A 23054-nucleotide genomic window follows, 5' to 3' on the forward strand; every position below is an offset into this window, starting at 1 on the left:
CCAAGGGAAACAGAGACGGGGCAGTAGGAGGCCCAGAAGTACACAATGTTTTATTGAAAAAAGTCAGGCCTCAGCTGGACAGTTCCATTGCGCTTTGCTCCGTGGGGGTCCCTGCCCACAGTAGCCTGAGCCAGATCTTCCTGCAGGTGGGCTGGGCCAGACCCCCCTTCCTCACCACCCTTCCCCTCCTCTCTGATGGTGACATCCAAACAATAAATATGCAATAAATAGCATTCCTGGGCAGGCTGCCTTCAAATCCCACATCAGCTCCCACCAGTCCTCTCCTGGGGTGCTGGATGGGAAAATCCCCAAACCTCTCAGGGTCCGTCAGTACCTTGGATCCTTCTCCATTGCCAGGCCCAGTCCCAGTCTCCAAGGAGACCTAGCAAAGCTGGGTCCGGGGCAGGGCCAGGCAAAGCAGGGCTGGCGGGTGGGTGCTGGGAGGGGGCTGTTACCCTGGACACCTCCACTCTAAGCCACAAGTGTATATGAGGCTCAGGAGTAGATGGTGATCACTTCACGGCCACCGCCACGCACCAACAGCACACGCTCAAGGCCTTCGGTCAGCACCTCCAGGAACTCCATGTCTGTAGAACATCAGGTCAAGGAGGCAGCACCAGGACCAAGGGCACCCAGGGAAATCTGGCCTACTAATCAGAGCTGGGGTAAGCTCTCACCCCCTCATCTAGAGAGAAGAGCTCCTGGCCTGACCTCCTGTGTGTCCGCCTCCCCACTGCCTGCCTCTCCACAAAAGGATACAGTTCTCATCACCTTCGCTGTTCTTGGGTGGGCCAGGCATGTTCAGTAGGACCAGGCGGGCATCGTGGGAGCGAGTGACAATGACTTCATTGAGCTTCACAGCGGTGTGCATGCGCCGGACATTGGACTGGTCCCTGCAGGTAATGCAGCTGATCGTGGGCCCCACCCCTCACCCCCCCCAAAGACTGTGTACGGCCCCATCCCACCCCCACACTCCAGTGTGGTTGAGTCCATTCTTGCTGCACTCACGGTTTAATATGCACCAGCTCCCGGAAATTGTCAGGGGCGTGGCTGGGGTCCCAGGACTCAGCTGCCATGTACTTGTCCCGAGTCCATGTCATCTGGATCTTGTCAGCCCCAGCTGCAGAGTCATCTTCCTCGTCCGAGTACAGGCTCTCCAGGCGCAGGGCTGAGTGCCGGTCCTTGACCAGCTGGGCCTGAGGAAAATCAGAGGAGGTGGCCTCAGTTCCATGGGAAAAGGGGGGCCTCATTCTGATGTCCCAAACTAATGGTGTCTCCAAAGGCCTGACCTGCCACCCACCCCTGCCCCAAACAAGAAAGCCACGGACTTCTCGCTCCCGCTCTGTCTTGGTCAGCCTCATCTGCCGCAGCATCTGGGACCGCTGTTCCATCATTAGTGTCCGCTCATAGGTATATGCAGAGATGTCGCTGTTATGCTAGGGAGAGAGTGGGCCATGAAGAATGGGCTGCATGGGACAGGGTATCCACAGGGCCACAGGGGCAGGTGACTCACCATCTCTACCACCTCCACCTCTGCCTCAAGGCGTAGGTGGTACAGGAAGATGGCCAGATCCTTCTTCATCTGGATGCTGTTGTCATCCATCTGGGCCACCGTAAAGATGCGCATCCGGCACTTCCTCCACACCTGTGGCACGGGAGCAGGTGGGTGGTTTAGTCACATTCCACCCCTCCAAGGGCCCAGCGCTTGCCACCAGGGCCCACCCACCAGGCCCACCTTGTGCTGGCGCAGCAGAAAGGGCAAAAGCATAAGCATGCCACCGTCGTGCACAATCCACCACACGTCAATGTGGCCCTCTAGGTAGCGCTCATGGTTGCTGGGGTAGAAGGCGATGTTCTTGGGCACGAGCAGGGCCAAGTGCGCTGCTGTGGTGCAGCGCACGGTGTCTGGGGAAGAAGGCCACTGCTGACTGCCAGCCCGTGGCCCTCTGGCCTCTGCCCTCACCTGATCCCCAGCCCCTCTCCCACACAGCCGAGCCCAGGACCTATCTATCCCATCACAAACCAATAAAGGTCTTCCAGGCACGTGGGTCCTCGCTCTGTCGCCAGCCATAGGGCCAGCCCAGCACCACAGAGTTATGCCTCATGCCACCCAGGCCACAAGACTGGATGAGGTGGGCCAGCCCCTCTCGCACCTTGCTGGCTACCACCACCTGGCAGAAGCCCTTCACCTTCTCAATCTCCATCATATTCTTGATTGTCTGTAGGAAACATACCAGGGTCAGAAGGCGAGGCCATTAGCGTTCCCTCTCCTCGGTTCCCTCCCAACAGAATGACTTGGAGGTGCGGGTGGGGGAGGAGAAGGAGGTAAGCTGCCCACCCAGAGGCCGTGTTTTTAAGATGGGACAGCCATACCCCCTTGCTCCAGCTCTCACGTGGCAGCAGTGTGGTCCACCTGGCTGGTCAGGATTAGTCCCCTTCTCCTAGGAGCCAGCTGCAGCCCAGACACCTCTAGTCAGCTCCCCACCCCCTACAGCAGGCACCTGCTCAGCAGCCTGGGCCTCGCCATAGCTCTCCAAGAAGCTGCCCTGGATGACAGAACCGACGATGGTCAGGCCCTTGCCAGCCTTAAGCTGGGAGGCGAAAGTGAGGAGTCGTGGGTACTTCACGTGAAGGTCCTCGTCTAGCTTCAGCAGCACCAGCAGCTGAGGCCTGCAGTGGCCAGATGGGGAGCCTGAGACCTGGGCCAGAGGTTTCCAGGAAGCCCCTCTTCTTCCCTTCTCAGCTCACATGCCCCCACCAGTGTGAGTAGCAGGGATCCAAGGGCACCACTGACAACCCCAGGACAGGGAACATGGACTAGGGAGGGAGAACCAGCATCTCTTGACCCTCCCACCCTCACAGCAACCCCCTGAGTACCTTGAGTGGCTCCTGTCAGTCTGGATGTGAACTCACCGCCAGTTCTTTGTGTGAGGAGGCCCCTCCTCTAGCCGTAACAGTGCATAGCGGGCAGCACTCAGGGACAGCCCTCGGATCCCATCACCCCACTCCTTCTCGGCCCTGCAGGGGCCAACCACAAGCTGGTGAGCCCCTGGGCCCACCCATGGGATTCTGTCCATGTGTATGTGAGATGGAAGGCAGCAAGCCCCCCGAGTCACAGACCGCCAGCCCCACACCCATGGTGGCTAGTGAAAGATGGCTCAGCTCCCCCAAACCCAGCATACAGACTATCCCACTTGTCCCAGCCAGGCGGCAGTCCCGCACTCACCCTTGGTATTCAATGTACTTGTAGATCATGCCCGCAATGAGCATGGCGACCAGGGCATAGTACCAGGAGGAGACAAACATAAGGGCCAGGCAGAGGCTCATGCCCAGGAAGGATAGCGCCCTGGGCCAGAGTGGGGAAGGGCCAGAATCAGGAAAGATCAGTAGGGCCCCAAGCCAAGCCTCCAACCCCCCAATCTCTCACCAATAGCAAACACTGTCGCCGAAATTCAAACTCCATCCTGGATGGGGCTCCTAGCTTCCCTCAAAGTTCTTGTGTCAGAGGACTCGGCTCAGAGGTCCAGCTGGCACTTACCAGTGATAGTACTTGAACCGTGGCCGCCAATTGGGTGTCCTTAGGAGTGTCTGCACAGCACAGGCCAGGTTCACAAACAGGTAACACATCAGAAAGAACCTGCAGCACAGGGAATAGTTGGTACAGAGCGGCCTCCTTGGGATCCAGGTGCCTGATATACCTGATCTTCCCCAGGCTGGAGCTGGACTAGGAACTGAGTGTCAAGGCCCTGCCCTATGTGGGCTCAGCCAGGTCGCCTCAGCCTCACAGCCTGAGGCAGATGGGACTTCTGTAAGGGCATCCACAGAGCCAGGTCTTAGAGGACGGGCAAGCGTCCACAGGTTGACAAGGTGGGAAGGTGGGCTGCAGGCAGGGGGAACAGCAGAAAGGATGGTGCTGAGGACTGCTCAGTGTCTGGAGATGGCTGGACAATATTCAGGCCTCTGGCCTGGGTGACCAGTTGGATGAGGGGCTGTCATGAGTGTGGAGAAGAGAACCTCAAGGGAATACAAAAGGGCCATTTGGCATACACTGAACTAGAGATGCTTGAGGGATACCGTGGTGGGTGTAGGAGACGGGGACATGGGCGAGGCCTGCTGCGTGAGCCCTTCAGCTGGCTGGAAAGAAAGGGCAGACAAGAAGGCAGGAAGTCTTACTAGAGAGGGCAGGTCAGGGGCAGAAACCCCCAGAAGGGGGAAATGGTCAGTCCCATTAGGGCTGCAAGGAAGAGCCACCTGATAAAGGCTGAGATACATGCTCTGGCTTGGGCAGTGAGGGGTCACCACCCTATGATGGTGGCAAGAACAGTTTCAGGTGTGCATTTATGCACTGGTGGAGCTGGGCTGCAGTGGGGAATAAGAGACTTTGGCAGGCCTGGCTGAGGCTGGGGGGGCTACCTCCAGGGGGAAGGAGGACCTTTCAGGCCTATAGGTTGACTGGGGCAGTGAGTAGTAGTCCTTTGATAACCGAGCGAGCAAGAGGGAACATGGGCAATAGAATGAGATGTGTGAGGAGAAATGGAGTAGCCGCTGGCAGAGGTGAACACAGTAACCACATGAGCTCTGCCTCAGGGATCCCCAGAAATTGCCACATGCTGATCACCTCCCGCAGGGCACTGGGGATCTCAAATGCCCAGCCGACTACAGAACTTTAAAAGCAAACAACTTCTGGGCACCTGGGTGGCTCAGTCGGTTGAGCGTCTGACTTCGGCTCAGGTCATGATCTCACAGTTCGTGGATTCGAGCCCCGCATCGGGCTCTGTGCTGACCGCTCAGAGCCTGGGGCCTGTTTCAGATTCTGTGTCTCCCTCTCTATCTCTGCCCCTCCCCTGCTCACGTTCTGTCTCTGTCTCAAATATAAACATTAAAAAAAATTAAAAATAACAAAGTAAAAGCAAACAACTTCTAAAACATATGGGTGGAGCAGTGGTGGCTTCCTCAAGGCACTAGGCACTAGGTGCTTGCTGTGTCCAGGAGGGGAGGGCTCTGGCTGTTCGCTCTGGGAGTCTCCCACGGAGGAGTGTGGGACCTGTTGGTCTCTGTAAAACTCCTGCATAAGTGCCAGGCTCACTCCTGCATGTAGAGGTAGGCTGCGTTCTGCCACGCACACTTCTCCCCATACAGCCTGACACGTCTCCCAGCCGCATCCTCAACACGAGACAGAGTCATAGGGAGGTGCTAGGGCCCTTGGCTGAGGGGTGCTGAGGGTGCGTGGAGCCCTTCCCAAGACCATTCCCCTGTCCTGCCCCCCAGCTCACATGGATAGAATGGGGGCCACCATGTCAAGGGAGGCGATGAGGATGCCCAGCTCAGCAATGAGTGCCGTCAGGAGGAGTGCCCACGTTGGTTCACCATTTGCCTTTCCATGGCCAAATACCTGCATACACCAGAGTGAGTAGGGTCAGTGAGGGAAGAAGCTGGTCCCATCACCCCCATCCCACACCTTGGGCCATAAGCCACAGCCTGGCCTCCATCATCCCCAAGTTCCCCCTCTGGGGCTCAGGTCACACCCACGCCTGTCCCAATAGGTACCACAAGTTTCTCTCCCCTCCCATCTCTCCGGGCCTCTCTGTTATGGATGAGCCATAGACAGGCCCTGAGGATTGTGGCCACAAGGAGCTCTGCCAACATCAGGGCAGGGCCAGGGCAGCCCTCAGCAACTTCCCATGGAAGGTTATGTGGCCCTGGGGCCACCAGAGGCCCCACCACAGGCCCCAGCAGGATGCAATGCATCCATATCCACTACCCCTCTACCCCAGCCAGTGTGAGAGACCCGCAGTACCCAGGCTATGGGGGAGTGCAGATGGGCTCACCCTGAGGAAGGGAATGATGTTGTCCTTGGCGATGGCCTGCAATAGGCGTGGTGCCCCAGTGAGGCTTTGTAGGCCGGCACCACAAGTTGAGAAGAAGGAGCCGATGACAATGACCCAGGGCGAAGGCCAGGCCAATGTGCCCACCACCAGGTTCCTGCTGACGCCATCACCGTACCTGCAGGGGCCAGGCTCAGGCCATGCTCCAGGCAAGGAGCCCCCCAAGCCCTGGGTGGGGCTGCCCAGAGCGAGGGATGTCAGCAGTCAGGAAGGATGGCTATGGTGGGCAGAGCTCTGGCCCCTCAGCAGAGAAGGCTAGTCCACCAGCCCCTATCCTCTCCCTCAGCCCAGCCCTGGTCCTGATGTCACCATCCTCTCAGAAGAAAAAGTCCTGGTGGGGCCGGACTCACCTGGTGGCACAGACCACCATTGGCAACCAGCAGCCTGAGGACATGTGTGGGACCACGCGCACGAGGGGAGCTGGTGTCAGGGCAGGCAAAAGCTGAGCCCCCTGCCACAGGGAGGGGCCCAGGTCACTCACTTGTCCCGGAGTACCACACCCTCGATGCAGGCGCCAAAGAGAACCACGCTGCTGAAGTCTGCAGCTGTGTCAAGGAAAGCTAGGCCTCTGCTGCCACTGTTGTCCCCACTCATTCCCCACACAGAACCCACACACCCCTTGTCCTAGCCTTAGCCAGTAGACGCAGCTGAGGATTTCGTGTTGTGCACACACCCCTCAAGCGAATGCACGTGAAGAGTAAGGTGTGTATGTGTCCACACGTGTGTGGTATGTCTGTGAGTGCCAGCTGGTAACTTACACATAGGCGAGTGCCTCCCGCCCCCCTCCCCGCCCACTCCAGGCCCGGGAAAGGATACACACAAGGGAGGTCGTAACAATGGCCAGAATGGTCCCCACAGGAATGGACTTCTGGGCATCCCGGAGGTCCCCGGAGCGGTTTGAGCCAGCCATAATGCCTCCAAAAACAAGACATCCTCAGGGGCTCCCCCGGGAGACAGGGCAGGGCTGGGTGGGTGGGCAAGAAGTACTCACCTGTTACGGAGGGAAAGAAGATGCCGACCAGCACGGTGAAGGATGTGGCGATGTCAGCCACCACGTACAGGGGCAGGCTCTCCTTCAGGCCAAGGGCATCTGTGGAAGGCAGTCCGTGCTTCTCCACGACCTCGCCCTTCTCCAGGTAGGCACTCCACAGGTTTTCTGTGGGGGCAGCAGTATCACTACCGCAGCCCCACTTACTTCCCAGGGGCAGTTTGGGGCAGCCCAGCCAGAGGCTGCAGATGTGAGAGGCTCTGGGGGTTCAGGATGGGGTGGGGTAGCATCAGCCACAGGGAAGGAGCTCTTCTGGCTAGAGGTCTGACAGGCAAAGGTGGCTGAACCACCATCGGCCACAGCATCACCACTGCCTGCCTCCTAGACAGAGGCCCTTTATGGCTCTTGTGAGAACAATCCCAGGCAGCGTCAGGGGCTGGTGACTGGGGAGAGGGGCTGCCAGAACTTTCTGGGGGCTGCTGCATGCCTGGGATACTGGCCAAACAGGCTCTTTTCACTCAAAACCTAGCTGCCAGGAGCCAGGCTGAGAGGACACTGCTGGGCTGGGAAGGCAGCCAGACCTGCCCCCCTTCCTGAGCTGGCCACACAAGGACAGCTCTGTGCTCTACTGCCTGCCTCCTGCTCAGCCTGTGGGTCAGAAGCAGGAGGATGGGAGGGAGGACGCACCCTGGAGCACACCAGCAGCTGCACCAGGGATGCCAGGGATCTCGGTCACATTGTTGACCAGGAAGTAGGGGTCACAGGAATCAGTGGTAAGGTTGGGGCTGTTGCAGAAGAGTTTCCATAGCTGGGTGGCCACTGTCTCATTGTTCACCATGGCCGTCTTGGCACAGACGTCAAACTGGTCCCGGGACAGGGTCCTGTTGCCCAGCATGCACACTCTGTGAGGGGGGGCGGGGGGGGAGCAGAAGCATCAGCACCTGCTCAGCTAGAGGCCCATCCTGCAGTCTCAGGACTCATGGCATCAAAGGCCACTGCTTGGGAGGAATGTCAGTGCAATGTCTGGAGGTATTCCCAGGTTACTTACGGAAACACAGGAGGGTCAAAAATTGACTTGATGCCCCCGGCATAGATGGACAGGATGGAGATGATCACACAGGCCAGGAAGAGTGAGGCAAATTTGTTCACATACTTGACACCAACAAACACCACTAGGGTCATGAAGGTCAGAAAAATGGTCCCATATACCCGCATATTATTCAAGGTGGCACTTGATGTATCATGAGCGCCCGCTGGGTAAAAAATGGCAGCTGGTGGGGCAATGTAGGTCTGAAACAAGACAGATAAAGAAAGTTCGATCTTCCTATTTGGAAAGTGAGTCCTGTCATTTTGGTTTTCTTTTTCCTTTAATATTCAGAAAAAGACACACAAAAAAACATAGTATACGAGTCCATTTATATGAAATGTCCAAAATGTGTAAATGTGATCAATGACAGAAAGCAAATTAATGGTTGCCTAGGGCTGGGGGGAATGGGGAGTGACTACCAACAAGTATGGGGTTTCTTCTTCTTGGGGGGATGACAATGTTCCAAATTCGATTGTGGTGATGGTTGCACAACTGTGAATATACTAAAAACCATTAACTTGTATACTTTAAATAGGTAGTGAATCATATGGTATGTGAATTATATCTTAATAAAGCTATTATTTAAAAAAAATGAATTCAGACACAGGAGACAACCTGAATAGCTAACAACCAACAAATAAACAGCCAACAATAATAAATGATAGTATTGGGTTGTGAGCCAAAGAATAAAATAAATATCCAGGAGTCCACACTGATATAAATACACGGTTAAATAAGTAAATGGGAGAGAGGACACATTTTCCTTAGAGAAAAAATCCAAATAATAAATGTAGGAATGTGGGAAATAGAAAAACAAAAAACAACCCCCCTCCCCTACCCCAGAAGAGATCCAGGAGCAGAGCCATTCTACAGGCAAAGAACCTGGAGGTGGGAGTAGCCAGGCAGTTCCTCTAAACATCTACTGTCTGGATCTCCAGGGGTGGGCACTGGTTACCCTGCACTCCCCACTACCCCTCCATCTCTTCTTCACCAGCTGGGGAGGTCCAGTGGGGAGGGGGAAGCTGAGTCAGAGCACACATGGGGCTCATGGAGGGGGCACTGGCCTCCAGACAAGGTCCTGTTCACCCTGGTTTAGGGATGAGGATAACATAGATCCTTGGCATAGAGCCCTGGGGGAGACAGACCTGGCCAGAGTCTACACAAGCCCAGGAAGTAGGCTCTGCATGATCACCAAGATCACTCAGTTAAATGCAACAGTTTACAGACCACCTGCTATGGCTGAAATATGCCCAGATGGGTGGAACACTTAGGGCCAAGGTGAAGGCAGCCAGGCCCCTTCCCTGCCTGGCCCAAACTGGTAAGGGTTGAAGGGGAGACTGGCGTGAGCACAGATCTTTCTCCCTCGAGAAGGCCTTTCATATTAGAAGCCCCAGACCTTGGCCAGAGGTGAGGGGAGCATGAGCAGCCTGAACCAATAGGAAAGGGACTACACGGAGAAGACCAGAATTGGCCAGAGCTTAGCCTAACTCACCAGCAAGATCTCAATGGCACCTAGGATGTACATGGCTGCAGCAAATGTTGTTCCCAGGTAGAAGCACAGGCCCACAGCGCCTCCAAATTCTGGCCCCAGTGAGCGGGAAATCATGAAATAGGAGCCCCCGGCTACAACAAAGAAAGTCAAGGCTGGTTCTTCTGTAAGGGGGTTTCCCCCAAGACAACCCCTCACAACCACCCAGTGTGACAGGGACTGTTTTTCCCACTTACAGATGAACAGAGGGTTGGGAGGTTTGCCCAAGGCTGCGTGGTTAGTAAGTGGCCAGGCTGGGGCTGAACCCCTCTCCCATCTGATTCCAACACCCAGCATGGGCCAGTAAAATGACTGCTTTGCTAGGGCAGCTCTAATCCACAGCAGTGCTCCAGTGCTGGCCCACTGTCCTCCAACTCCCTGCACTCGGGCCAGTCCCTACAGCCTCCTCTAGCTAAGTATGTCCCATCTCAGCCTGCCTTACCCTTCCCTAGGGCTGTGTCTGTTAGTCTGACCCCTCCAGACAAAGGCAAGGGCTGTGTTGTCATTTTTTTGTTCCCAGGGCCCAGCACAGGGCCTGCCACCATGCTGTAATCCTAACTCTAGGATCTTCTCCTTAAGGGACTGACAGGGTCGTGAACAGAGATCTGTGTGCAAAGCTGCTAATGACAGTGTTTACAACAGTGGAGAAATAGATCCCAAGAGCAGGAGAAAAATCCATATATATTAGGTACAGCTATAGGTATCCTATCAATCCTGTTTAAATAACCAAATAAACTGTTTCTAACTCAGGATGGTGGGATTATGGATTCTTTCAATTTTCTTTTAAATATTTTTTTTCATTTTCAAACCTTTTTATGGTAATCATATATTCCCTTTTTCCCCCTATTACTTTTACACGACTACTAATAAAGCTGTTATTAAAAAAAAAAAAAATCCAGACACAGAAGCCCACCTGAATAGCTAAGCAGCCAAAGTGAAACAGTTTGAAGAAATTATTCTTCAATATTCATTTGCAACAAAATAAATAACGATAGTGCTAGATTATGATCCAAAAAATAAAATACATATTCAGAAATCCACATCAGTGTAAAAAATAGTTGAGTAGGGGCACCTGGGTGGCTCAGTTGGTTAAGCATCTGGCTCTTGATTTCTTCCGAGGTCATGATCTCAAGGTCCATGGATTCAAGCCCCAAGTTGGGCTCTGCACTGACACCATGGAGCCTGCTTGGGATTCTCTCTCTCCCTCTCTCTCTGCCCCTTCCCCACTCATGCTCTCACCCTCTCTCTCAAAATAACAAATAAATTAAAACTTTTGAAAAAATGGTTAAATAGGGGTTCCTGGGTGGCTCAATCAGTGAATCGTCTGACTTCAGCTCAGGTTATGACCTCACGGCTCATGAGTTCGAGCCACACATTGGGCTCTCTGCTCTCAGCACAGAGCCCGCTTCAGATCCTGTCTCACAATCTCTGCCCCTCCCTCTATCATTCTCTCTCCCTTTCTCTCAAAAGTAAACATTAAAAAAAATTGTTTTAAATGGTTGAATAAGTAAATAAATGGGGTCTCTGAGAACTAAGTGCAATCTCATTATCCCTGCTGAAAATGAAAACCTTCTACATTGTCTATCCTATAATCCATAGTGTCCAGACTTTTGGTTTGGGCCACCCTATGTGTTCCATCATCTTCTTTGTCAGTCCCAGTACCCTTTAAAAAAATTACTTTTAAACTAAACAAACAAAACATAAAACATAACAGCAATCTCAAACTCTGTCAAGCAAGGATGCTCCTAAGTGTTGGCACCGTCAGAGTCAGCAAATACGCCCTCACCAGAGAACTGTTTGGGGGGAAGGAGGGCGTGGCATGGCAATGAGGGTTCCTGGGCATGTCAAGGCAGATCCTGGGCCCCTTCTTCCCATCAGGCCTGGGTGGCGCTTACCCACCTGGAACCACACCATTGGTGGCGATGGCACTCATGGAGATGGCCGTCAGCAAAGTCTGTGGGAAGGAGGGCTTAGGTGAGCAGCTCAGCCGGGTGGGCTCTGTGAAGGGGCTATGGCCCGCACCCCGGTGAGGATACTCACACAGCAGCAGCAGATGAGCACGACGAGGAGAGCCTGCAACACACCGGCCGTGCCCACCATCCAGGTCAGCCGCAAGAACAGGATAACCCCGAAGATATTCTGTAGGCAGGGCAGGTACACCCCCATTAGGGTGCCCATACTGGGTGCCTGTGAAGCAAAAAGGGAGGGGGGGGAACAAAGAACATCAGGGGGTCTCAGGTGCACCATGGAAGGTCAGCCTCTGATCACTCAGAATCCCCTTATTACCAGGGTGTTCTATCAGAGAATAGGTTGGAGAGGGAAATCCCAAGTGTAAGTCCTGGGGAGCACAGGGTGGGTGGGTGACAGCTGGGGTATCTATGTTGATTTCCATATATGAAGGTGTTTGGGGCTGGAAAGGTACAAAACCTGCTTATTTTCAAAACCCCACCTGTGAGCTTTTGAGCCTCACCTCCCCCTCAAGGTACTGCTCCCTTCCCTTCCTCTTTTCTGCTAAACTTCTGGAAAGAAAGGTCTGTCCTGATGCCCACCATCTCACCCAGCAGGTGTCATGTCACCCATGTCAGAGTCCAAGAAGTTGTCCCTGGGACTCCCTCTCCAGCCCCCAACTCCAGTTAACTCCAGTCCAGGTGGATACTAAGTCCTGCCCAGTCTGCCTCCCAAGCTGCCCTAAATCAGCCTGCCTTACTTCAGCCTCAGCCCCTTGAACCTGGGGCACTATACCTGTGGCACCCGGATGGTGCCTTCCGGTGCCTGTTGACCTCTCTACACTCCAGCCCACTCTGCGGCCGTAGAGGGTCACTGAATACCAAGGCCAATCTCATCATCCCTGTCGAAAACCCTCTGCATTGTCTCTCCTATAATCCACAGTATGGGCCAGACTCCCCAGTTTGGGCCACCAGGTATGCCCCATCACCTTCTTTGACAGCTTCAGCCCCTGATGACAACGTGTGCTCATCTCTGCCTGGAAGGGTCAGTCCTGCCTCATTGCCTGGCAAACTCTTCAGTTACACCTTCAGGGGGCTTTAACTGTTACCTCTTCTGGGAACTTCTCCGGGGTTGCCTTAGGTTGAGTTGGTACTTCCTCTTGCATCCCCTCAACACATCTGATACACTTTTCTAGCACAGTAGTCACTACAGGTCATGGTAACAGTTCACTTGAATGTCTCATGACCATATCGGGTTATACTTGGTTTGTTTACTTTTCTATCACGAGTAGGCCCCAAAGGTACCCAGAAGGTGGTCCTAAGCCCAGTGAGTGGTGTCTTGGAAGGCCCCTGGGATAACCTGCTAGGAAAATCCTGCATAGACAATAAAAACTCAAGGTGAAGATCAGGTAAGGAAGGTCCAGTGGGCAAATCCAGGCAGGATTTCTCAACTTTCTAAGGGCAGAGTAGGGGCCAGCCAGGAGGCCAGGGCAGAAGCTGACACAAGAGGCAAGGCTAGCATCTTTTGAAAAACTGAGCCCCCACGAATGCAGCCTAGGGTAGCAGGGCCCTAAGAGCTTCCACCACAGACCCAGCAAGCTGGAGTGGGGTGGCAAAGAGAACTATGTGGTCACAGGAACTTTTCTGAAGGGTCCAGGCCTGGGACAGGATCTCTGTGCAGTCTAAAGGGACCTCAGGGGCGCCTGGGTGGCTCAGTCGGTTAAGCGGCCGACTTTGGCTCAGGTCACAATCTCACGGTCCGTGAGTTCGAGCCCCGCATCAGGCTCTGTGCTGACGGTCAGAGCCTGGAGCCTGTTTCAGATTCTGTGTCTCCCTCTCTCTGACCCTCCCCTGTTCATGCTCTGTCTCTCTCTGTCTCAAAAATAAATAAACATTAAAAAAAATTAAAAATAAATAAATAAATAAATAAATAAATAAAATAAAATAAAATAAAAAAATAAAGGGACCTCAGAAGAGCCTGGAAAGGCACAAGTAAAAACAAATGGTCCCTTGAACTGGTGACACCTTATCTGGGCTCTGAGCCCTTCACAGAGGCCCTGGACCACACACTGGATAGTGGCAGCTCCCAGCCCCACCCCCATTCTAAGCTGAGTCACTCTGGGGAAAGGGCAGTGTGGGAAAGGGCAGGGCCGGAAATGCTTTCTGCATCCCCAAATAACCTCTGGCAGCCTGCGAAGGTCATCAGGCCAGAGCCAGAGCAGCTGCCATGGAGAGGCTGCCTTGGGTCTGGTTGGGGGCCCACCCTTCCTGCTTTATGCCTCCTTTCATGATTGCCCTGCTCGGACCCATCCTGGGTGAGGACCACAGCTCAGTAGCTCCGACTCCCTAGATACCTGCTGACTCACTAGGGACTGGACCAGCCTTCTCCTTCCTCCATAGGAAAAGCCACTGGAACTGAGACAGTCTTGCTATCCTCCCACATCCTAACCCTAGGGCCAATAAGCTGGGCAGGTAAGCTGAAACTGAGCCCCAACATCCTGAAAGCCTCCTCATAAAGCTAAGGGACCATGACCCTTTACCAACCCAGACTTCCTTGTGACAGTCCTGTTGGGATGTGCACTAGCCTTTCTCAGGGACCTTTTTACTCCTCGTCACCAGGTCCCTGGACTTGGCCCTAAGGAACAAAGAGAGGCTCTTATCAAGGATTCTACCTCTCTCTCTCTCTCTCTCTCTCAATACATACATACATACATACATACATACATACATAAAATTTTAAAGAGAACACCTGAGTGACTCTGTTGGATAAGCATCTGACCCTTGATTTCGGCTCACATCATGGGATCAAGCCCGTTTTGGGATTCTGTCCCTCTCTCTCCCTCTGCCCTTGCCTTGCTCATGAGCTCTCTCCTCTCTCTCTTTCAAAATTAAAAATTAAAAAAAATTTTTTTTTTGTTTAAAGGATTCTACCATCCACTGCAGGCAACACTCTCAGAGGCTACCCTCTGCAGGGCTAAATAAGGATAGCCAGGGATACTCAGGGTTCTCTGCCATGTGCAGTCCAGAAAATGCCAGCAAAATCACAACCAGCAGGATAGGGTGGGGGTCCAGTCTGTGTGACCTCAAGATCTCAGCTGCCCTCCCTGAAGTGGGGGCTGGTTTGCCTCCTGGAGGAGTAAAGTGAGGGGTGCACAACGGCCTCATCTACCCTCTCCTTGGGCCACCCCTTCAAGGTCCACATTTCATGACCAGGTCTGAGGCTGGGTCCCCAGTTTATCCCAACCAAGAACTTCTTTGGTCTGTGCTGAACTCCAGCAAGAACGCTACAGCTGGTACCAGCCAAACCCAACCTCCTTCTAAGTCACAGCTATTTCCCAAACCTCAGGGAGTCAGTAAGGGAGAGGGAGGGCTCCTTGCCTCCAAATTGAAAATGTAAAAAAAAAAAAAAAAAAAAAAAACCCTCCAGTCTTCAGTTAAACTGAGCCCCGCCTATAGGGGAGCTGAGCAAAGACATGTAAAGTCATTCTGAAGAGAGAGGAGGGCTGGAGGGCCAGAGGCCTGGATAGCAATGGGGGATGGGGCCAGGAGAGGGATAGGGAAGCCCCAAGAGGCAGTGTTTTGTTCCAATCACCCCCCTAACCCTGGCACTCACAGGGGCTGTTGGAGAAGTCTGCCAATGGAGGCAACACAGTGATGTGTAGGTTTTGGTCACCGGGTTACACAGTCCCAATGGACAACCAGGTTCCTGATTCCCAAGGTAACACCCTTATCTATCCTGACGGATAGAGCCAGAGCTCTGGCCTTCTACGTAGTATAGCTCACGGTGAATCCACAAATCTGCCTTCTAGTGTACACAATTATCTTGTCTGGCTGAGTCACCTTAGGTGAGTCACTTAACACCTCTGACACTCAATTTCCTTATCTGTAAACTAAGGGTGAAAGTAGCACGTTTCATAGCTTTGTCGTAAAGATGACAATGCAAGAAGCCAAGTCCACTGCTGAGCATGATGTCACACACAGAGGTCAGAGAAAAAGCAGCTGTCACTCTCACTATCATTGCTGAGGGCCTACCTGGCCCTCTGTCCCCTTCAGGGTCTCCTCTTTAGCCCACCCCTTAAAGCCTTCTTGAGCCCAAGGCACTCAGTGCCCATCATCCATGCTCACCATACCTGGTACCCACTTCCCCTGGGTTGCTCACAACTGCCAATTCCAGAGCGTTGAGTCAGTCTTCCTGGCAATGGCCCCTCTGCTGCCCCTGACCAGCTTACCTTGGCTGCTCTCCGGCGGGTGCCCTCCCCACTCTCAGCTTCCTCATGTTCCTTGGCGCCCTGTGTGAGGTTGGTGTAGCTGACGAGCTTGCCCAGGAGAGATGATACCTTTGGGCGGATGTCCAGCTCTTCCTGTAAATAGAGCCACAGGGTAATCTGGCAATGGGCCTGGCCAGTGCCAGGCTACCTGTGGTGGCCAGCAGCCTGGCCTCTGTCCCCTTGCAAGCCCTCAGGCAGGCCCGGGCCTGATGCCACTCTTGCCTGGGGAAGCCCAAGCCAGCCTACTGGGCAGGTGTGGGTGCCACACCCCAGCACGTGCCACTCAAAGACTCAGCCCAGTGACTGCTTCTCTCTGCCTCATCTTGGCTACAGTCACTACCAGAACATTTATGAAAAACACCTGCCTCAGGGGTGAGGGCAGGGCAGGGCAGGGCTGGCAGACAGGCAAACGGCACACTTCATCCTGCCTGTTCTGCCTGGCTTCCTTCCAGCTATAAGTGGGCCTCTGGGACTCACGTCTGCCCTCAACTCTCCCATAAAAAAGTCATCACAGTGACCAAGGAAGCCAAAAGGGGGATGTCTGGAACAAGTGAAGTCTCTCTTATTTGCCCAAACCCTGAGCTGAACAGATGGTCTTACCCCCAGGCCCCAGGCCTTGTAACACACCTCAGTCCCCAAGGTAGGATCCTGGCCCATCTTGGGGTGGAGCCAGGTCAAAGCCTTTGCTGCAGAAATTTGCTGCTTTCTAGGCCAGGAGGCCTTCCAGGGCTCGGGCTCCCCAACCGCCACCTGAGTCTAGGCTTTGCACCTGCACCCTCCCCAGCACCGTAGCGCTACCTACCTCTTGCCCAGATTTAGTTTTTCCCTGTCTGTCAGCTCCCTTCTGACCCTACACACAAGGAGAAACCGGTTTGGAGTGAGAAGTGAAGATGGAGGTCTTTTGGGGCATGTGGAGATTGAGAAGCCCAGGAGATTCTCATGGGACAGTTAGCTGAATGTGTGTCAGAGTTTAGAGGCCTAAACCATGTCTTAAAAATCTCCATCCAACTTCTGAGTTTGAGTCTGAAAAGGATAAAACTCAAGTTCAGAGGCATAAAACTGGGAATGTTTCCAGACAGGTGTCCAATTAGGCTGCAGGTGTGGAGAGAGAAAGTAGATCCAGTAAGAAGGACCAGGCCTCTGTAAACACGAGGACAGAGTCAGCGGAGCCAACCAGAGAGGACAAGGAAGAGCTCACAGGACAGGGAAGAAAGAGAAATACTGTGAGTAAAGGGGAAAAAAAGAAATCCTGAGGGGAGAAATCCTGACAGATGGTTACCCTGCTGAGGGGCTACGTGGAAATCACCCGTGGAGGCGGCGATGGAGGTGGGGATTGTGAGTGGCCTCTGGGAGAGCAGTTTCAGTTCAAAGGGCCAAGGGAAACAGACAAAGGGAGACTGAAGGAAGAGCCGAGATATTAGGTGACATAACTGTCCAGACTGCCTGCTTAGCTAAGGTCTGAGTTGTGAAAGGCTCCTGCCCCCACTCCCACCTGCCTGCCACACCTGTGGCCCAGAATGGCTCTTCAGCTACCTCAAACAGTGCCAGGTTCCTGTCGTAGTAGTCACTTCCTCTGGAAGCCTCCAAGGGACAAAGGAAAGGGCTGCTCTCTCTGTGGTTGCCATGTCCTGTGAAGAGAGAGGGGCAGAATCCCAGTTAGGGAATGCCTCCTGAGCCCCTAGCACACCAGCCCAACAAGCCAGCCCACAATCATCTCTGTGGAGCACTTCAGGGGCCAGTGTTACCAGGCTGGGCCTCAGGCTCACCAGCATACCCTGCCAGCCTCCGTGAAGGGCCGGAATGGCCAGGGCGGTAAATGATCAAAAGAGTGCGCATCATTTGCCCTAGGGCATGGGTGGGAAGGCCCAAGACATACTGGCACAACCACGTGTTAACGCTGAGGGGAGGAGCCAGCTTGGGGGGGCGTGGCCAGACTCTAGCCTGCCCTCAGACCACCCCCACCCCTGTGCCCCAACTCCTCTTTCCCAGGCCTATCTGGCATACCCAGCGTGCTGGGCGCCAAGGGCTCGGCGTCCTCAGGGCCTGACTGGGTGCTGCCTTCCAGATAAATGAAGCTACACAAGGCGCCTTCAGCTGCCATGGCCAGCGGGCCCCCTGCTAGCTATCCCACCATGCACCACGCGGAGGCGTCCTGGAGGGCAACCCGGGGCATGCTGGGAGGAGGGGCAAGGGCTGTCCAGCCGGCGGAAGTAGTTGCAAGAAGCCATCAAGGGTCTCCTAAGAAAGCCCTACCAAAGCCGGATGAGGTGGCTCTTGCACTGAGCAAGGGCTACTAGCGGGAGCCCTGTTGGTCTCCCTGTCCCCAGATCTCAGGGACTTGCCCCAGACTAGGTGCGCGGCCATTACCAGCTTCCAGGCACCCACCCTGGGGCTGGTCAGAGTGTCTCCTGCCAAGGAAACCTCCCAGAAAGGAGCCAGATGAGCTTTTTTCTTTTTTTTTTTTTTAATAAACCTGACTCAAGTCTCAAAGCTTGCCTGTTTTTTCTGATTGCCCTGTTTTCCAAACTTTATCCTTTGTTAGTTTCGGTGGGTGACATTCCCAGTTTTCCACTGAGCAGGCAGAAGACATGAAGGGCTCCTTTTCTGATCGTTAAATGCTTCCCCCCCACCCCCTCCTCAAGACGGTATGGCAACTGCTGTAGTGCCTAGAGGCCTCATAGCAAATGGAAATCTCTCATCTTAGTTCAAAAGAGCCATGTTGGTGTTGGATGGCAATAACTGTGGCAGCAGTGTTAGCCTGGTGTCCATTGATGGAGGTGGCAACAGAATTGTCATCACCGACTCAGACTAGTGGAATGTTCCAGCCATGCACTGGCCATGCCTTGTTCTGTGAGAGCTATCTGTCAGCCTTCTCTGGTTAAATGCCCAAAAGTCACTTCTCTTGTTTGGAGCTAAGAATGCTGAATGATGCATCGTCCATCTGATATATCCTCTCGCCATTGGTATAAGGTTTAACTTGCCTTCTCTGAGGCAACAAAACTCATTAGGTGCTGTACTATGGATTCTTTATGACCCAGAGACTGAGAAGTAAAGCGTGTCGATGACAATTTTCAGGGCAAAGTCAGCTCTTCCTTCCCACAGCATGTGAAAACAGTACGTTGCCTCATTCAGTAATCTGGAGTAGGTAAGTGAGCCAAGCTGCTCAGTCTCATGAGCTACATGATTGTGTGTAGGTCAACGTCAACAACACAGTGACAAAGGCAGCGGGAGGTCAAGCCAGCCCACCGAGTCATGTTAAAGCCTCAGGGGGTCATTTAGCTCCTCAGATGCCCTCTGACATTTGCCGTGCCCTTGATATTTGTTCAAGATCAGGATAAAGAGCCACAAGAAAAATCAGAAAACCTAGTAACAGTGCTCGTTATATTACCAGCCCTTCAGTGAGAAGCCCTCTGAAACGTACTCTTGGGTTTTGTGACCAAAAAACCAAACCAAAACAAAAAAAGTGTCTGCCCTAAATGAATCAGATGCTTCATTTTGTCAGAAAATGGCAACTATAGAGCCCATCTTACTTCCCTTCGTGCATTGACTGCCAGGAATCTCTAAGCTAAATTTACTCTTTAGATGCAGTCACCCTCTGTCTCATCTCATCCTTGCCCTCTTCCTCTTCATGGTTATGATCTGACAGTGACAGTCCTTTGGGGAGTCACTTTTGTTGCATTTATCTCTTCTGACCCTTTTGTGGAAGTAGGTTGGAAATAAATGATAAATTATGCTAAACTCATGCACTTCAGTCTATCCCACCACTGTTGCCTGTCTGTCTGAGGAAAACTGCACTAGTATCCAAAAACTGCAGAGTTCAGCATGTAGCAGTCCTCCCAAAGTGCCTGTGAATACTCCTCCAAAATCTAGCCAATCCCTTGTCCTTTCAGCCATGACTCCAGAGTGGCTGAGAGCCCATCTAAGAGTTGTGTTTAGTCCTCACAGCAACACTTCAGCAGATACCATTTGCCCCCTTTTAGTAACAACGAAATAAGGCTCAGAGAGAGTCAGAGACAAGGTCACCCAGTGAGAGGGCCCAAATCTGGGTCCCAGGATCCACTAGAACCAGGTGAGAGCTAACCTTCAGGTTTCCTACTCCTACTCTGGGTCCCAGTTCATCCCAGGGTGCACTATAAACCTTTAACTAGAGAAGAGTGACTGGGATTGCAATTTGCCTGGCTTCGATTCCAGAACCTCCTTCTGTGTGACCCCAGGGCAATCTGCTTACCCTCTCTGTGCTGCTTTGGTTTCCTCTTCAATGAAGTAGAGATAAGTAACAGCCACTCTTCCAACTACCCAGATGCATCAGAAAAGGGACAATCTGGCGCCAGTCATTCCTTGGATTTTCCCAAAGACTTGTTTAATGACAGCTCCAACAGAACTGTGGGAATGTGCAGGGACCTAAGCAGTGCCTGGATGTCTGTACAGCCTTCAGCTATTCCAAAAATTCCAGAGCAGGTCTGGGCATGCCTGCCAAGCCAAAGCTGCTCAAATACCAACCTGAGACCCCCAGTGAATCAGAGCATGGTGTGGGCCTTGGGGACTACCTGTGAGGTACACATATATGTGTGTCCTTACCAGCAGCTGTGAACACACCAGCTATAACTGGGGACCCAGGTGAGATTCCTCATCCCCGTGCTCACAGGCATCTGCCAGAGGTACGCCTCTGGAAGCTCCCCACCCCTGCCCACAGGCCATAGTGGGCTGGATGAGAGGCCCATCTGCACCCCTTGGAGCAGAAGTAGGGGCCTTGAGAGATTCAGGTACCAGGTTGGTGTGGCCCCACGAGATGGATCTGAGGCTGTTTTGTGCCCTTTGACCCTTTGCAGTACCCACCAAGAAGGATCATAAGCACTCACCAGGGCGCATTGTGTCCCCCATACCGCAGACACAGCCAAGTTCTGGCTGCAAAGGAGCAAGAGAAGAAGGAGGGGGATAGTGGGAGGAGCTCGTCCGGCTTGGAGGGACCTAGCAGGACGCAGCCAATGTGGCTCCAGGTCCCTCCAGACACCCTGAGAAGCCAAGGCGGGGCCAGAGGCTAGGCTCATTCTGCCGGCCTGCTGCTGCAAGGCTGATCCTAGGGATGCAGGCTGGCCCAGCCTCTGGGGGAGAAGAGCCTTCCAGAGCTAACAGGGAAGCAGGGGATGCTGGCTCTTGCTGACCACTGGAACAAGGCTCGGGGCAGGGGGTGGAGGTGGGGTGTGTGCATGCACACACCATCAAGCCTGTAAAACCTACATGTCCAGCAGCCCACACCACTGTCCGGTGCCATCTCCACACATAGCAGTCAGGTGTGAGAGCCACAGCTACACACTTACACAAGCACATACATATGCTGCTGCTATATGTATAGACACGTTTTCCAAGAGTGAGTCTCGGCAATGACAGCTCCCCCACCCCCACCCCTGGCCTCTCCTGGTGGGAGGTGGAGAAAGGGGTCTGGAGGGAGGCAGGAACCTGGGAGAAGGGGGGGGGGGGTGGATATACCTTTAAGCTCAGTTCTAACACCTAGGTTAAGAGGGTGCTGGAGTTTCTTAAGCCTGGGTTTGAATCCCTTGAGGCAAATTATATAACTGCTCCACTCTTCAGTTCACTCCTTCCTAAGTGTGAGTAACAGGACCCATCCCATGAGAGAAATTGGGAGGATTAAACGAGTTAATTCACGTGAAGCGCCTAGACAAGCCTGGTTCTGTGGAGTGCTCTACAGATGCCCACTGTACCTACAGCCCCAAGGTGGGATCAACACGAGTGCGCTCACAGGCAGTTAGCCATAGACCCCCTCAGGCAGGCAAAGCCTGGCGCCATACGGCTGGGGGAGGAGAGAGGGTAGGTTAGTCTCTGGGAAAGAGTCACTGAAGCGCAAATGGACAGGCGAGGCGAGAGGAGGCTGGGGGAGGTTCACAGAGGTGGAGGAACTGGGGTCCGAGACGTGGCTGTGCTCCCAGCCGGGAAGGGCCAGAGATGGGGGTGCTCGGTGGTATTCACTATCCGGGCGGCCCCACTGGCCTGGCCTCCTTCGTCGGCCACGTCTGCAGCCCCCGCCCGCCGCCCGCATGGGAGGAGCTGGGGTGGGGAGGGCAGCCCAGCCGCGGGCGCCGGGGGCCCAGGGAAATAGTGTCTGCGCCCGCGAAGCGAGGGAGGTGGAGGCGGCGCAGGCTAACAAAAGTTGGGCCCGCATCGACGTGTGCTCTCACGGTTCGGATGTATGTGCGAGCGCGGGCCACGCGTGGCCCGCTCCCCTGCCCCCGCCAAGGCCCCCACCCCGCGCGCCCTCACCGTCCGAGTCCTCCCGCTCCGCGCGCTCCCCGTAGTCCACCCAACTGAGACCCTCGAGGTTGTCATAGTCGCCGCGCCTCGGCCCGTCCACCGGCACCACGGTGAAGTGAGGCATCGCGCGCGCTCGGCCCCGCCGCCCCGGCTGCCTGCCGGGCAGTCCCCGCCGCTCCCGGCCGCCGCGCCCCGCCCGCTCGCATTCCTCCCCGCTGCGCTCACTTCCTCCGCCCGCCCCCCGGGCCGCCCCTCGGGGGCGGGGAGCAGGAGGGGCTCTGGCCGGCTCCTCCCCGAGGGGGGTCTAGGGGTCGCGAAGCAACCCCCCCCCCCCCCCCCCACGGGGGCAGTGCTGCTGGCTGCTCCACGCCCTGGGTAGAGCCCGGTTCCTGTGTGACCCTGGGTTAGGGGCCGCCCTCTCTGAGCTTCAGATGCAATACTTGTAAAATGGTGAAATGTGCTCCGTGAGATAGGGCGCTGGGTGCACTGGCTCTGCACTCTCTGCAAGATGCTTGCCCTAGCAAGCATCCAGCGACATTTCTGTTACTTAGGGACGGGAAAGAGGAGGCAGGACCGGCGCGCAGGACCACACAGACCATCCCAGTCTTGCCCAGGGCCTCCTGCCATTCCAAGGTATTCCCTCCCCATTTCCATGATCTCTGTCTCCCACCTGTCCTCCATGTCCCTGTAAACCGAACCCCCTTGAAGATGCCGTCCCTTTCCCGTGCCCCTCACTGCACTCTCTCCCTGAAGGTGGCTGGGAATTTCATGCCCCTTCCCCAGAAGCTGCTGCCTCCTTGGTGGGAAGGACACCCACCCGCCTCCTCGGTGGCCCCGTTTGCCCCTTTGGAACACTACACTATGTTCTTTAGCCAAGTTCTTTCATCTTAATTTTCTTTTACTGTCTCACCTCCTGGGGATTCCTTTACCAAGTCGTTTACTTATTCACTCTTAACTTTTCTTTCACTTTTCACTCCCCTGCTTCAGATAACTTATCCTCATTGGCTTTACTTTAACATCCTTTATCTCTCTAGGCTATCCTTTCAGTTATTTCTTTCTCTATCAGAAAACTCCCAAGCCCATCT

At 54.2% G+C, this 23054-nt stretch overlaps 1 protein-coding gene across 2 annotated transcripts; it reads right to left on the bottom strand.

The window, feature by feature from the left end:
- Positions 1 to 31: 31 nt before the first annotated feature.
- SLC12A4 (solute carrier family 12 member 4) lies at positions 32 to 22170 on the bottom strand. 2 transcript variants are annotated; one of them, XM_053906575.1, is made up of 24 exons: positions 21979 to 22170; positions 17236 to 17330; positions 15664 to 15795; positions 11529 to 11675; positions 11388 to 11442; positions 9453 to 9583; positions 7922 to 8163; positions 7561 to 7775; positions 6877 to 7041; positions 6702 to 6800; positions 6367 to 6424; positions 5829 to 6003; positions 5274 to 5392; positions 3539 to 3637; positions 3227 to 3346; positions 2914 to 3018; positions 2502 to 2670; positions 2024 to 2219; positions 1736 to 1905; positions 1514 to 1645; positions 1329 to 1436; positions 1009 to 1196; positions 760 to 893; positions 32 to 587 (listed from the first exon to the last, which is right to left on the bottom strand). In XM_053906575.1, exons 1-24 carry the CDS (start codon positions 22091 to 22093, stop codon positions 496 to 498), a joined length of 3261 nt encoding a protein of 1086 aa, XP_053762550.1. In that variant the 5' UTR covers positions 22094 to 22170; the 3' UTR covers positions 32 to 495. The 2 variants fall into 2 exon arrangements, with proteins under 2 accessions (XP_053762550.1, XP_053762551.1); XM_053906576.1 differs by lacking the exons at positions 15664 to 15795; positions 17236 to 17330; positions 21979 to 22170 and adding an exon at positions 13979 to 14056.
- Between the last annotated feature and the right edge of the window lie 884 nt (positions 22171 to 23054).

Source organism: Panthera pardus, unplaced genomic scaffold (assembly GCF_024362965.1).
Source record: "Panthera pardus isolate Hobbes unplaced genomic scaffold, ASM2436296v1 HiC_scaffold_19, whole genome shotgun sequence".
Lineage (NCBI taxonomy): Eukaryota > Metazoa > Chordata > Mammalia > Carnivora > Felidae > Panthera > Panthera pardus.